At 37.9% G+C, this 13,382-nt stretch overlaps 1 gene segment (V, D, J or C); it reads left to right on the top strand.

Moving 5' to 3' along the window:
* Window positions 1-10,931: 10,931 nt before the first annotated feature.
* On the top strand, window positions 10,932-12,158 carry LOC113838338. The segment is given in 2 exon segments: window positions 10,932-10,980; window positions 11,177-12,158. Coding segments are annotated over 2 exon segments (441 nt in total).
* Window positions 12,159-13,382: the final 1,224 nt, after the last annotated feature.

The following is a 13,382-nucleotide window of genomic DNA, read 5'->3' as shown; positions in this document are numbered from 1 at the left end:
TTCAGACAGGCAAGAGGAGAAAGATGGAGTCACAGATCCAGTTCCTCATGTCCTTGCTTCTATGGGTGTCTGGTGAGAAATTTCAAAGTATTAAAATATTTTCAGTGTCACTTTTTTGGTTTTTTCGAGATAGGATTTCTGTGTGTAGCTTTGGAGTGTATCCTGGCACTCGCTCTGGAGACCAGGCTGGCCTCCAACTCACAGAGTTCTGCCTGCTTCTACCTCCTGAGTGCCTGGATTAAAGGCGTGTACCACCAATGCCCAGCCAGTGTCACTTTTTTGTATAAAAGAAATTCATTTTTTTGTGCCAGAGTGTAAAATATTTTATGCAACATTACTCTAACAATATGGCACTTAAAGGACATTTAAATGATAACTTTCATCTGCATTAAATTTCATGTTTTATTTGTTAGACATGTTTATTGGTTTTCCTGATTTTAGGTGCCTGTGCAGATATTGTGATGATCCAGTCTCCATCCTCCTTGGCTGTGTCATCAGGAGAGAAGGTCACCATCAGCTGTATATCCAGTCAGAGTCTTTTCCACAGTGCAACTCAGAAGAATTACTTGGCTTGGTACCAGCAGAAAGCAGGCCAGTCTCCTAAACTGCTGATCTACTTAGCATCCACTCGAGAAACTGGGGTCCCTGATCACTTCATAGGTAGTGGGTCTGGGACAGATTTCACTCTCACCATCAGCAGTGCTCAAGCTGAAGACATGGGAGATTATTACTGTCAGCAACATCATAGTTATCCTCTCACAGTGCTTTACCCTCTAACGCAAACCTCCTCTGTGAGTCTCACCAGGTGCCTGTAGCACACACAGCCCTGGACCTGCACACTTCCCTTTTTTGTCTAAGAGCCTGAATACCCATGAAATATTCATGAAATATTTGCAGAGCTCAGCAAATATAATGGGTTCAAAGTCTCCTATGCATTTTAGTATAAAAAAACCTATATACTAAAGTGCAAAGGAGAACTCAGTATTATCTTTCTATTCCTTCTGTAATACATTACCACATGCACTGTTGTTTGAATATAAGGAAATTATCTTTTGTTTACAGTTCTGGAGTTCTGTTGTCCAGCATAAGACTCTGTAGTCTGAAGTGATATTATTGTCAAAGTGTATTTTGGTTTGGTAGCCCTAGAAAAGAGTGTATCCTTCTTTTTCTAGTTCCTGGAGTTCTTTCTTACTTATATTGCTACCAATTTCTTTTGGCTTTCCTTTCCTTTCAATATATTTTTTAAACATTCATTATATTTTAGATAATATCTAAATATCTGTGTGTATGCATGTGCACATTTCTACCTGCATATGTGATGTGTCATATTGTCAGTAGTCAGGGAATACTTGAACTTGTTTGTCTCTTTGTTATTTAGGTTATGGGCATCAAGCTCAAGTTTGCCATTAGGGTTGGTGGCAAGTGTCTTTGTCATCTGACTGATTCTTTTTTGTTTGTAAAACATTAGCTTTCAATGCATTAAAGGATTACTTTGCAAGGTAAGTAATAAGTAATTAGCCCTTACTTTGTAACTGCAAAATGCAGTCTGCCAGTAAAACACCTGACAAGAATAGCTTGCTTGCCTACACAATTAATCTATAACATGTTGCTTGGTTATGGATGTATGTGGGGTTTTGGGATAATTTGTTTTTCACCTGTGATACATAAAATGCTTAATCATGTAAGGGAGAGGAAAGACATCTTTTTAGCTGTATTCATTATAATCATTCATTGAAAAAGAGAATGTAATCACATTGTAATTCGTATATTGCCTAAAATACTTTGGGGGGGTATATAAGCTGTAGAAAAAAATCTACAGTAGAAAGAACTTAAAAAGAACATAGAAAGAACATGAGAGAACACAGAATAAAGAAGGAAGCCATCAAGAGTGTGTCTTTTTCTATCAACCCCTTCAAATAGAATGAAGAATACAGAGTAATAATGAAGGAAACCATAAAGAGACTGTGTGATTGGCTTTTCCTTTATGTCCTCAGACAAAAATTTCCAGTATGTAACCAACTGCAATGGATTCCCTTTGAGACCTGCATTAGGGGCTCAGTACATATTCTGGTCAATCTCTGGAAGGGTAAAAGCAACCCTATTTGGGCCCCTTCTACCTAACTTAGGTAAAGAAAACACTGACATCTTTAAGAATGTCATTTATAACATAGTTTCTGTCATTTATAACATAGCTTGCACGTTTTTAAAGACCACCTGACATTTAGTCTATCGGGCAAATCACAAGAAAAATATAAATATAAATTATTTTGTGTTCAGAATCAAGGCTGCAGCAAAAATCCAATGATGCAACAGAGGTCCACACTGCCAGAACATGTTAAAATCAACCTTCATCTCTTTTAATTTATTTTTGGTTGATGTGGTTTCATATATTTTATTGTTGGTAATTTTTATGGTTGATGGGATCAGCTAAAGGACCCAATGATATATCACATGGGCTCTAGGATATGAACTTCTTGGAAAAATTAAAATTTTGTCATTGTTGGGCTTCAGTGTTGGATTACAACATGACTTCTTGAGTTCTTGATTTTTCACACTTGCCTTCCATTTTCTGTTTATCAAACCACTCTTTTCATTCTCTAATGTTTGGAAGGGTATTTGGCTTACATTTAAAATTACATTAAAGTCATTTTAATATTATATTCAAATGAGGATGCCATATCATTCCATGGAACTCTGAGCCTGTCTTTACCTCCTTGCTGGATGCCCAGCCAGAAGCTTAGGAGTTTGCAGTGCTTTCTGTTGACTGAGTACCTGAGTGGCTTCATGTTCTGTGATTTCCTTTCAGTTTGGTAAGTAATTGGTCCAAATTTTTCCACTTTTGCTTTCTGAATTTCCTCCTTTACCCGTCCCTTTTATTCATACACTGTTTTTCCTGCTCTCTTCTCATTCTTAAATTTCCCTTTGATTTTCCCTCCCATCTACTTTTCTTTCTCTCCTTCCTCCCCTTATTCCTTTCTTTCCTCTATCCTTCCCCTTTCCCTTCTGTCCTTTTTCTTCATTCCACAATAGTTCCTTTCCCACTCATTTAGCTTTGATGTTTTCTGTTAATACACACAATATTTACTATCTCATAAGGATTGTTATACTAAGCTAGTTCTCCCTTCATGCCTGAAAAAACTGATACAAACATGTCATTGATTGTGAATTGAGTCATGTCATTAGAGCATATGGACTTTTGTGGTTTGAAAGCTCTGAGTTGCACCTTGACTTTCTATGTTGACTTCCTTCCTAATGAGCTCTCACACTCTCTGATGGTATTGACTGTTGATTGACATCAGCCACTCTCAAATGCTGCCATTCATTTTGCTTACTGATTTGATAACTGCTTTACATGGGCACATAAAGGACAACCCTGGTGATCAGACTTAGTAAACCAGTTCTTTTCTGTGAGCACTGAGTTGCATCAGAGAGGCAGGGCAGAATGAAATCCCACTACAGACCTAGGAACACTTGTCCCAGCTTCTCTGGGTATCTGTTCATAAATTTAAAAGAATTATAATTTTTTTCAGAATGATAGTTTTATAGAGAAAAATGATGCAGGAGATAATTATTGTATCTTATATGAACACATTAATATACAGATATTAGAGGAGACATATTTTTTGATACACAGTCTATCCAGATAACCCGAGCTATCCAAACTTTCAGAGATACAACTGTCTCTGTCTACCATGTCAGGGATTAAAGGTGAATGATTCCACACTCAGATTAGAAAAAGACATTTTAAATATCAGTGTTGTATTATTATATATCTGAATTTAAAGATTTGCATGATATTGAACTCTTTTCAATTATAGGTGCCTGTGGGGACATTTTGATGACAACATTCATCTTCCATGGGAATTTCAGGAGGAGAGAGGGTTTCTGTCAGCTGTAAGTCCAGGCAGAGTCTGTTTATCAGCTATATCTAAAGAACCACTTGGCCTGGTACCAGTAGAAACCAGTGAAGTCTTCTAAACTGCTGTTTCCCTGGGTAACCACATGGGCATCCAGAGTTACTGATCAGTTCACTGGCAGTGGATGTGGGTCAGAGTTCACTATCACCATCATCAGTGTACATGATGAAGACCTGGAAGATTATTACCTTTTAGCAGCATTACATCTCTCTTCTCACAGTGCTTCACACTCTAACACAAAACTCCTCTCTGAGTTTCAACAGATGCCTGGCCCACAAACATCCTTGAGCATTTCCTAATCTGAATTATAGCCAGTGTGTCTGGCACATTGATGAGTAAACTGGTCCGACCCTGCAGGTTATTTAAACACAGTGCTTCTAAGCAGGTTGGAAGCACAGAGCACCTAAGATTCATAGAGCACAATGTAGTTAAGTTCTCAGTGTAAATTGCTATTTGTTCTTTAACAATTTCCCATAGAATGTGTCTTGTACAAAAGGAATCTGTAAGTCCAACACAGGACTCAATTGCCTAAAGTTAAGATTTTTGGCAGCTAATAATTCCATATCTGTGCATTAATATTATTTTTTTGGTTTTTCTAGACAGGATTGTCTGTGACTTTGGAGGCTGTCCTGGAACTAGCTCTTGTAGCCCAGGCTGGTCTTGAACTCACAGAGATGTGCCTACCTCTGCCTCCCAAGTGCAGGGATTAAAGGCATGCTCCACCGGTGCCCGGAAGATTAATTATTTTTATGTGCATGGATGTTCTCCATTTGTGTATGTCTTGCACCTTGTGCATACAATGCTCACAGAAGACAGGAGAGGGCATTGTTTCCCCTGAAATTGGAATTACAAATAATAGCAAATTGCCATTTAGTGCCAGCAATTGATCCTGGGTACTAGGAGGAGCAACATGTGCTCTTAATTGTGTCATGACCCCAGTCCCTATATTTTCATGTGGAGGCTCAAGAAGACACTGTACCTCTTCTGTTTGTTTTGAAGCTCTGTTGTGCTCCTTACAGTCATCATTGTAACTATTTTCCTTCAGTCTATGTTTTTGTTTATAATTTTTGATGCAATATACAGTCTGAAAAAATGTTAAATTCCTTTCAAATGTAACACTCATTTTGGAAATGATCCACAAATTTGTCCTCTTTTTACCCTTCCCCTTTTCCATATTCTTTTCTGTTTTTGCTTCTACTTTGCTTTCCCCTCCAAGTTTCTCATAAAAACATATATACATATGAGAATTTCTATTTCAGTAAATTTTAGGATCTACAAACTAGACTAAAGGTGTGAAATATTTTTAAAAATCACTTCTGCTTTTTATCCTTTTTTATGAACCATATTCTACTCTGTGGAGACTTTTGAACTATGGAGCATGAATAACCTGACTCTGTCCTAATGATGATCTAAATATGTGTCATCTTATTGTATTTTATAATATTTAATAGAATTTGGGAATTGTGGAAAGGAAAGTAATATGATCCAATGGAAATATCAGGATATTTAAACTTATTTATGCATTATTAAAATCTATTTGATCACTCACTATTGAATACAGAGTTTCACTTATAGACCATGAACAATAGCTACAAAGCCAAATGTCTAAGTTATTTGGGCAGGAATCAGCCTTAGTGTTCTCTTTTTGTGAAGAGATGTGATGACCAAGATAATTCATATAAAACAACGTAATTATTTGTGGCTTTCTTATAGTTTCAGAGTATTAGTCTATTAATTTCATGGTAGAAAACATGTGAACCAGAAGACAGGTAAGGGGCCGAGAGCTTATATATTGATCATCACTCAGATAAAGAGAGAGGGGGAAAGACAGAGTAAGAGGAGTAAACAGGATAGAGAAGAGAGAGGAGGAGATGTACTCCCATGGCACCTGCCTCCTCATACCATTCCACCTCCTGCCTTTTATCACTTCCTGACAATGTCATTTATCATGAATCATAAATGGAATAATCAAATGATTAGGTCACAAACCTCATGATCCAATCATTTCCCAGTGACTGGATACACCAGTTTTCATGCACAAATCTTTTGGAAGATAATTTACAGATAATTCACAAGAAGTAAATGTATTAAAGCATAGCATTTAGGACTCAAATTTGATTGGGAGGCATGCATATCTGAATTAGTATCTAATATAAATTCAAAAAGAAGTGGAAAATAACCACACACACCTATAATAACATAACAATGTAAACTTTGGCAATTTTCTGCAAGGAAAACCCATTTGTATTGGGTGCCTGGAATATCTGGGTCCATTCATCCAATATGTAGGCAACAATGAAGTGCAGGATTGTTTGGATTGTCCTCCACAATTTCCTGGTCCTTAGAAAAAACTGTCCAGTGGTTCTCTTCTGATCATTTATCATGTCTGTGAATACAGAAAGGACAGAACATGACCACTTCAGTGCTTATATGTCTCTGTGATTTTGTAGATTTCAGCCTCACTTGCGTAGTCATTGAAACATTTAGGCAGGCAACAGTGGTGGAAACAGGAGCATTGTAATTAACTTATGCTCATTCCCAGTCTATCAGCAGCTTCTCAGTCTATGAACTGGGTGGGAAGTTGGCATCTGTATAAATCTGAAAATTCTAACAGTGTGGTTCATTGATCTCTACATTTTTAGTAACAACTGACCAATGATTTAGCAGCACATCAATCCTCATTCCTGAACCCTACATTACTAGGTATTATGCAGCATGGTTCTCTGCTCTGTGTTTTTTAAATTCTGAACTGTGAGGCAGTCATGAAATCTCTAAATGCCTGTGTATGTATGTATGTATGTATGTATGTATGTATGTATGTATGTATTATGTATTTATGATATTTATCTCTTCCAATTGCCTGTTGGGCTATCAGGATGAGTCAGTCTCTATCCCCTGTGGTTGAGCTTTAGTATCCATCACACTCTGCTTCTCATTTGCAGATGTGATGTGAGCAGCTTCTTCAGGCTCCTTCCACTTTGTCTTCCGCATTATAGTTGTCTGCTTGAACTTTGATCCCAAACAATATATGGTCCTAAGAAAGGACAAAGATTCTTCAACTTTCTCTTGTAGGTGTTTTATCACAGCAACAAGAAGAGACAAGGACACATCCCTATGAGCCTAGAACTGATGCTATCACTGATGTAGTTCTTCCTGAAATAGAGTCTGGCTCTTCAGTCTATATGGAGAGGAGAGTTGCAATCTGCATCACCACGATATCCTTACAGAACCCTAAACTAATAGGAGAGAAGAACAGTATTAAATGTAAGCCCTGAGTTGTTCTCATGATTTTTTCTTAATATTAGTTTCAAATGAAGTCATTTTCATGTGTAAAATACTTTCTTTCCATCAGTTTGAAAGAACAGACTTTATAAGGCACAAGGAAACTTTAGAAGTCATTTACACATCATCTTCTTTCCACTGTCCATCTCTTACTGAGATGGAGCCCTCAGAAGTGCACAGGTCTTTATTTGTTCATGGATCTTCCTCATTTTCCATCATGTCTACGTACTCAGAAGGGATTTGAGGGACTGGAGACCTTCTCATTGGTTCAGAGAGCACATTGGCTACCATTTCAGGATCTAGATTCATTTCCTAGTATCCACAAGGTGGCAGCTCACAATAGTCTATAACTCCAATTCTAGGGGCTCCCTCTTTGGCTCCTATCAGCACCAGCAAAAACATCATGAATAGACATGAATACAGCCAAAAAAGCCATAAACATAACAATTAAAAATAGAAAAAGAAGACACTCATATCATCTCTATTTCTCTACTAGATGCCATCCGTGGCTGTTGAAACTGTTGGGTCATTAATGGGTGCATGCTTAAGTGTATGCTGGAACAAGTATTACAGAGCCCTCAGCAATGACTACCTATTTGAGCTCTTCAAACTCATCTTCTTTTACAGATTCAGGGAATGTCCTCCTGAGAGGCCTCCCTGAAAGATGCAGCATATATGAACTCTGGGCCTCCTTAACATGGCAGATTTTGTTAATGGCAGTCACTCTCTCTGAAGATTTCCAGTAACTTGAATGTAGTAATAATCTCCCACATTCTTAAAAGCACCCTGGTAATATCTGTCCCTGTTCCACTGCCACTGAACCAGTCAAAGACGTCAGCTGGGAGCCTCATAGATCAGGAGCTGTGGAGACTGGACAGGTTCATATAGAAGCCAAGCTAAATGGCTGTTATCATCACTGTACAAGAGGTTTGCTAAGAGCTGAAGAGATGGAGACTGACACTCTAAAGACAGACTGGGAAAGTATAGTTTGGTTCATCTCGATATCGCCAGTGGTTCTTAAGTAAGTAGGAAAGAAGTCACCTAGGAAAGAAATTCAAGATCACATGCAATACAGTCATCTATTTAATAATCTAACAGTTACTGTGACTTATGAATTAACAATATTCAATTTTAAAACAGGAACAAGATTTGTAAACCATGTTATAGGATTTGCTTACATCATCTCACTCCTTCCTTGTGACAATCTTCAGAAGAACATAGGTCTTTTTTGTCAAATCTCTCCCAGGATCATCCATTTATATCCCACAGGCCCTCTATTTGCACTTGTTATAGTGAGATGACTCATATGAGCTGGAGTAGCATTCCACCAATCACCATGCATCCCCATTCACCTTATTTCTCTCCTCTGTCCTTGCCAGGGATCCAGAGCATCAGCAGCCTCTGGAGCTGTGTAGGAAACCTCATGTGAGAAGCCCAACTAAAGATTCTAGAGAATCTAAAGCAAGTTTACAGCTGGGCTTTATCTCACACTTGCAAGGAAGAATCAGAGAACAAGGTGCTCATCTCCTGATGGGTAAGGTGAAAAGAGCTAAGAGATATAATTATATTTTTATTTGATGGAAAACCACTAGACATAAAATACATGTTTCCCAAAGTAGCCTGCAGAAACCAATGTTGAACATCTGAGATCTGTGGGGAAAACAGTGTACATACAGCCCTGACACCTTATGATGGCACCAGAAGCCAAGATTCAGGGGTGTGTGTGTGTGTGTGTGTGTGTGTGTGTGTGTGTGTGTGTGTGTGCACTTTGAAAAGGACACAATGCGCGGGTCTCACTTAGCTCTAAGAAGTAGAAGCAAGTGTTTTCAGCAGTAGATCTTTACCATTGCTTGTGGAAAGCAAACAATAACCAGAGTTGTTTGCAGTTTTTATGGGGACCCTCTGTCCAACAATTCATTCAGATGTAACCCATTCCTGACACTGGAGGTTTCACTTCATGGTGAAACATATCTAGTTGAGGTTTTATCTCCCTAGTTATCTGATTATTCCATTTAGATTTCTTTTATACATGTATATATGTTAGGATGTATCCACTGAAGTAGGTTTCAATTGATCTCTCAAATGACTCTTAGTGTTAGCTGTTCCTTACTGTATTACCTCCCTTATATCTTACTGTACATGGAGAAATTGAGGTGGTGTCTAACTAGAACTTTCACCCCCTGGTCCTGAAAGAAAATCTGCACTCTTCCAGATGAGAAGGGTGACCACTAACCCAGTTATAAACCCTGTGATCTAGAATGGTTGTGGGAGTAACCAATTTCCATCTAATTGGATTTAAGACCCACTCCATGAAATGTAACCCATGCCTGACACTGCTCTGGTTGCCAAGATCATGAGACTAGATAGGCCATGGAGTAGGGGAAACCCAGATATTATTGCAATGCTAGCCGAACACAGTATGAAATGACTGCTAATGGCATTCTGTTATTCCCATAGGTGTCATGCTCAGTCAACATCAGAGAACCTTCTTCCTGCAGTAGATAGGAATTAATGCAGAGGCTCCCAAGTTGACATGGAGAAGAGAGTGAGAGACCTTGGAACATTTAGTCCTAAATGAATAGTCTTCATCTATCTTCTCCTTGAGGGATAAAGAATCTCTGTGAAGAAGAGGGGAAAGGATTGTGAATGCCAGAGGGATGGATGACATCAAGGAAACAGTTTCTTCCACACACAACAGGACAGATTCACATAGGAACTAACAGAAACTGGGGCAGCATACACAAGTCTAGCAATGGTCTAAGCTAGATGGAGTCCCTGTGGTGAGAAGGGGAAATCGACCTGAGCTCCAAACCCTAATTAAAAACTATTAACAAGTGCCAACCACTTGCAAATTGAAAATTAATTTCTACAATAGACTCTTATTGTGGTTACAAATCACACTTAAGAGCAGGCTCCAGGCCCATCAGTAGTAGACAGCTAACACAAAATTAACTCACTGATTTTTTTTGTATTTTTTTTGCTCGTTTTAATTTGTTTTGGCATGTATTTCATTATCAATGTTTAATTATGTATTATGGTTTCCAATTTTGTGCTTTATGATGTCTACCTGTGTGTGTGTGTGTGTGTGTGTGTGTGTGTGTGTGTGTGTGTGTGTTTCTCTTGATTTGTCTTTCTTAAATATTAGGTTTTTTCCATATTATTAACCATTCCATTTTCTAAAGAGAAAGAGAAACGAGGCATAAGGTGGAAAGGAATGGAGGAACTGGAAGGGGATAAGGAAGGGGAAACCATGATTTGACTTTAGTTAATTAAAATTTTTGTTTTCAATAAAAACAATTAATTTTAACTTCACATTCATGAGGTATCTATACATGCAGCATAAACACATGTCTGTAAAAACACATGTATGTATATCATATGTGTAATCAAACATTCTTTTAGAAGACTTAACAAAATTTAATTTTGTCTTTATGCATATCCTTAGTGTATTGCCACATAAGTGTGGGTTACTACATGGGCTAAGAGAGGGGACTAGGTCCTAGCATATTTGTGTTGGAAAGCTTTAATCTGATATCTTTCAGTGATGGCTCATGCACTTTATGATGGTACTTTTGGGTCTTAATTGACACCAGCCACTTTCACACAAACTGCCCAGTCATTTGCTTTGTATTTGCTGACTGCTTTGCATGGGCCCCTCCAGTCCAGCCCAGCTGTTCAGAATTTATAAACCAGGCCTTTGCAGTGAGAACTGAGTGGCATCAGTGAGGGAAGATAGAGTCACAGATCCAAGTTCTCATGTCCCTCCTGCTCTGGGTGTCTGGTGAGAAAATAAATAGTACTATAATCATTTCAAAGTTACATTTTTGTTTGTTAGAATTTGAAAATGTGTGCCAAGGCATATTTCTTACATAATAATACTTTGACAATGTGACATTACAAGGACATTAAATGACAAACAACTGTCACAATTTGTCTTTGTGCATCTGTTTATGTTCATTCTTCTTTCATGATTGCAGGTATCTGTGGGGACATCGTGATGACCCAGTCTCCATCATCAGTGTCTGTGTCAGCAGAAGAGAGGGTTTCCATCAATTGTAAGGCCAGCCAGAATCTGTTTGGCAGTGATACCAAGAAGAACCACTTAGCCTGGTTCCAGCAGAAACCAGGGCAGTCTCCTAAGCAGCTGATCTCCTGGGCATCCACCCGGTTAACTGGGGTCCCTGATCGCTTCATAGGCAGTGGATCTCAGACTGATTTCACTCTCATCATCAGCAATGTCCAGGCTGAAGACATGGCACATTATTACTGTATGCAGCATCACAGTTATCCTCTCACAGTTCTTCAGCCTCCAACAAAAACATCCTCTGAGAGTCTCACAAGTTGCTTGCACCACACAAAGCACTGGAACTGCACACTTCCCCCTTCTGCCTGAGAGACTGGACACACATGAAAGCATTTGCAGAGCCCAGCATATTAATGGTGTCAATGTCTCTTCTGTCTTTCAGCATGAAAAACATACATACACAAATGCAGAAAAGAACCTAGTATTATCTTTCTATTCCTGCTGTAACAATTTACCACAAACTCTGTCGTTTCAATATTAGAAATTTATATTTTTATAGTAATAGAGTTATTGAATCCAACAAATGGGCTAAAGTGATGATGTAGGGAAACTCTAGTTAAATTTGGAGTCTCTAGGAAAGTGTGTTTCTTGTTTTTTTGTTTTTGCTTTTGTATTTTTTTTAGCTTATAGAGAACTTTCTTACATCTTTACTGCAGGACATTTTTTAGTATTTTCTTTTTCATAAATTTTCTTTTAAATTATATTTTAGTTGATTACATTTTGGTGCTTGTATATATACTCGTGTACATGTATGTAGGTGGACAATTGCAGTCAGATGACAATTTGGATTCGATATTTTTTTCCTTTTCATGTGGGTCGTGGGATCAAATTCAGGTCTGATGTCAAAGTTTGTAGCAAATAACTTTGCCGTATAAACAATCTTGCTTCACATTATATATCTTTATTAATGTGTACTAATTGTATACAAATATAATAAAAGTATCTCACATATGTAAACAATCCACTAACCATCCTCATTTCTCCTTCCTTGTCCTCTGTTATATATTTTGCTGTAACCTCTCATCTGTTTTCATATATGCATAAATACATATACACATTTGTACAACATAACACATGTATCTACATATACAAGTATATAATACACATAAACAATCATGCACTCATATATACACACATACACACGCAAAAATATATATATTTAGGATCCAAAAAGGAAAGAGAGTGTGATATTTGTTGCCCCTATATCTAGGGCCACCTCTCCCTCTGAAAACCTCATATCTGATTTTCATCTGTGGAGACTGAGAAACCTCTTTCAACTCTAATGTTTGATATATTTTGTGGTAGCATATGCTACTCTCCAGTCTTTACATTACATGTCAATGAAAAGAATTTAGTGTTTTTGGAAGGTAATAATATGTTCCTCTATGTAGACAATACACAGACTAATCTCACCAATATTTTTGTTACTGGATATCTATTTTTGGGATATAGCAGGAAAAATGTTTGTTAAAGACTAAATGGCTCAGAGGTTAAGAACACTGACTGCTCTCTAGAGGTCCTCAGTTCAATTCCCAGCAACCACATGGTAGCTCACAACCACAGGTAATGAGATCTGGTGCCCTCTTCTGGTGTGTGAATATACATGGAAGCAGAGTGTTGTATACATAATAAATAAAATCTTTTAAAAGGGGACTGGAGAGAGGGCTCAGTGGTTAAGAGCACTGGCTGCCCTTCCAAAGGTCATGAGTTCATTCCCCAGCAACCACATGGTGACTCACAACCATCTATATACTGAGATCTGGTGCTCTTTTCTGGCCTGCAGGCATACATGCAGGCAAAACACTATACATAATAAATAAAAATCTTTAAAAAAAAAGACTAGATAAAATTGCAGGAGATTTCCAAACTTGTCTGCTTAGAACTCAGTGTGACCAAACTTTCATGATGTGGTTGTGCTTAGAAACAGGTATGCTAGCTGTTTTCCAGGAAAATCTTGAAGTTATGTTAACTGTTTTTAGCTTTTTCTTCACTGTGACAAACAATCTGAGGAAAACGGCTTAAATAGCAATGATTTACTTGGCTCACAGTTTCTATATCAGACCAAGATAAGTTAGCATCATTGCTGTGGACCCAAATGA

Source organism: Cricetulus griseus, chromosome 8, assembly GCF_003668045.3.
Source record: "Cricetulus griseus strain 17A/GY chromosome 8, alternate assembly CriGri-PICRH-1.0, whole genome shotgun sequence".
Taxonomy (NCBI): Eukaryota; Metazoa; Chordata; class Mammalia; order Rodentia; family Cricetidae; genus Cricetulus; species Cricetulus griseus.
Note: the sequence above shows the minus strand (reverse complement) of the source record. Positions and strands in the feature narration are given on the sequence as shown.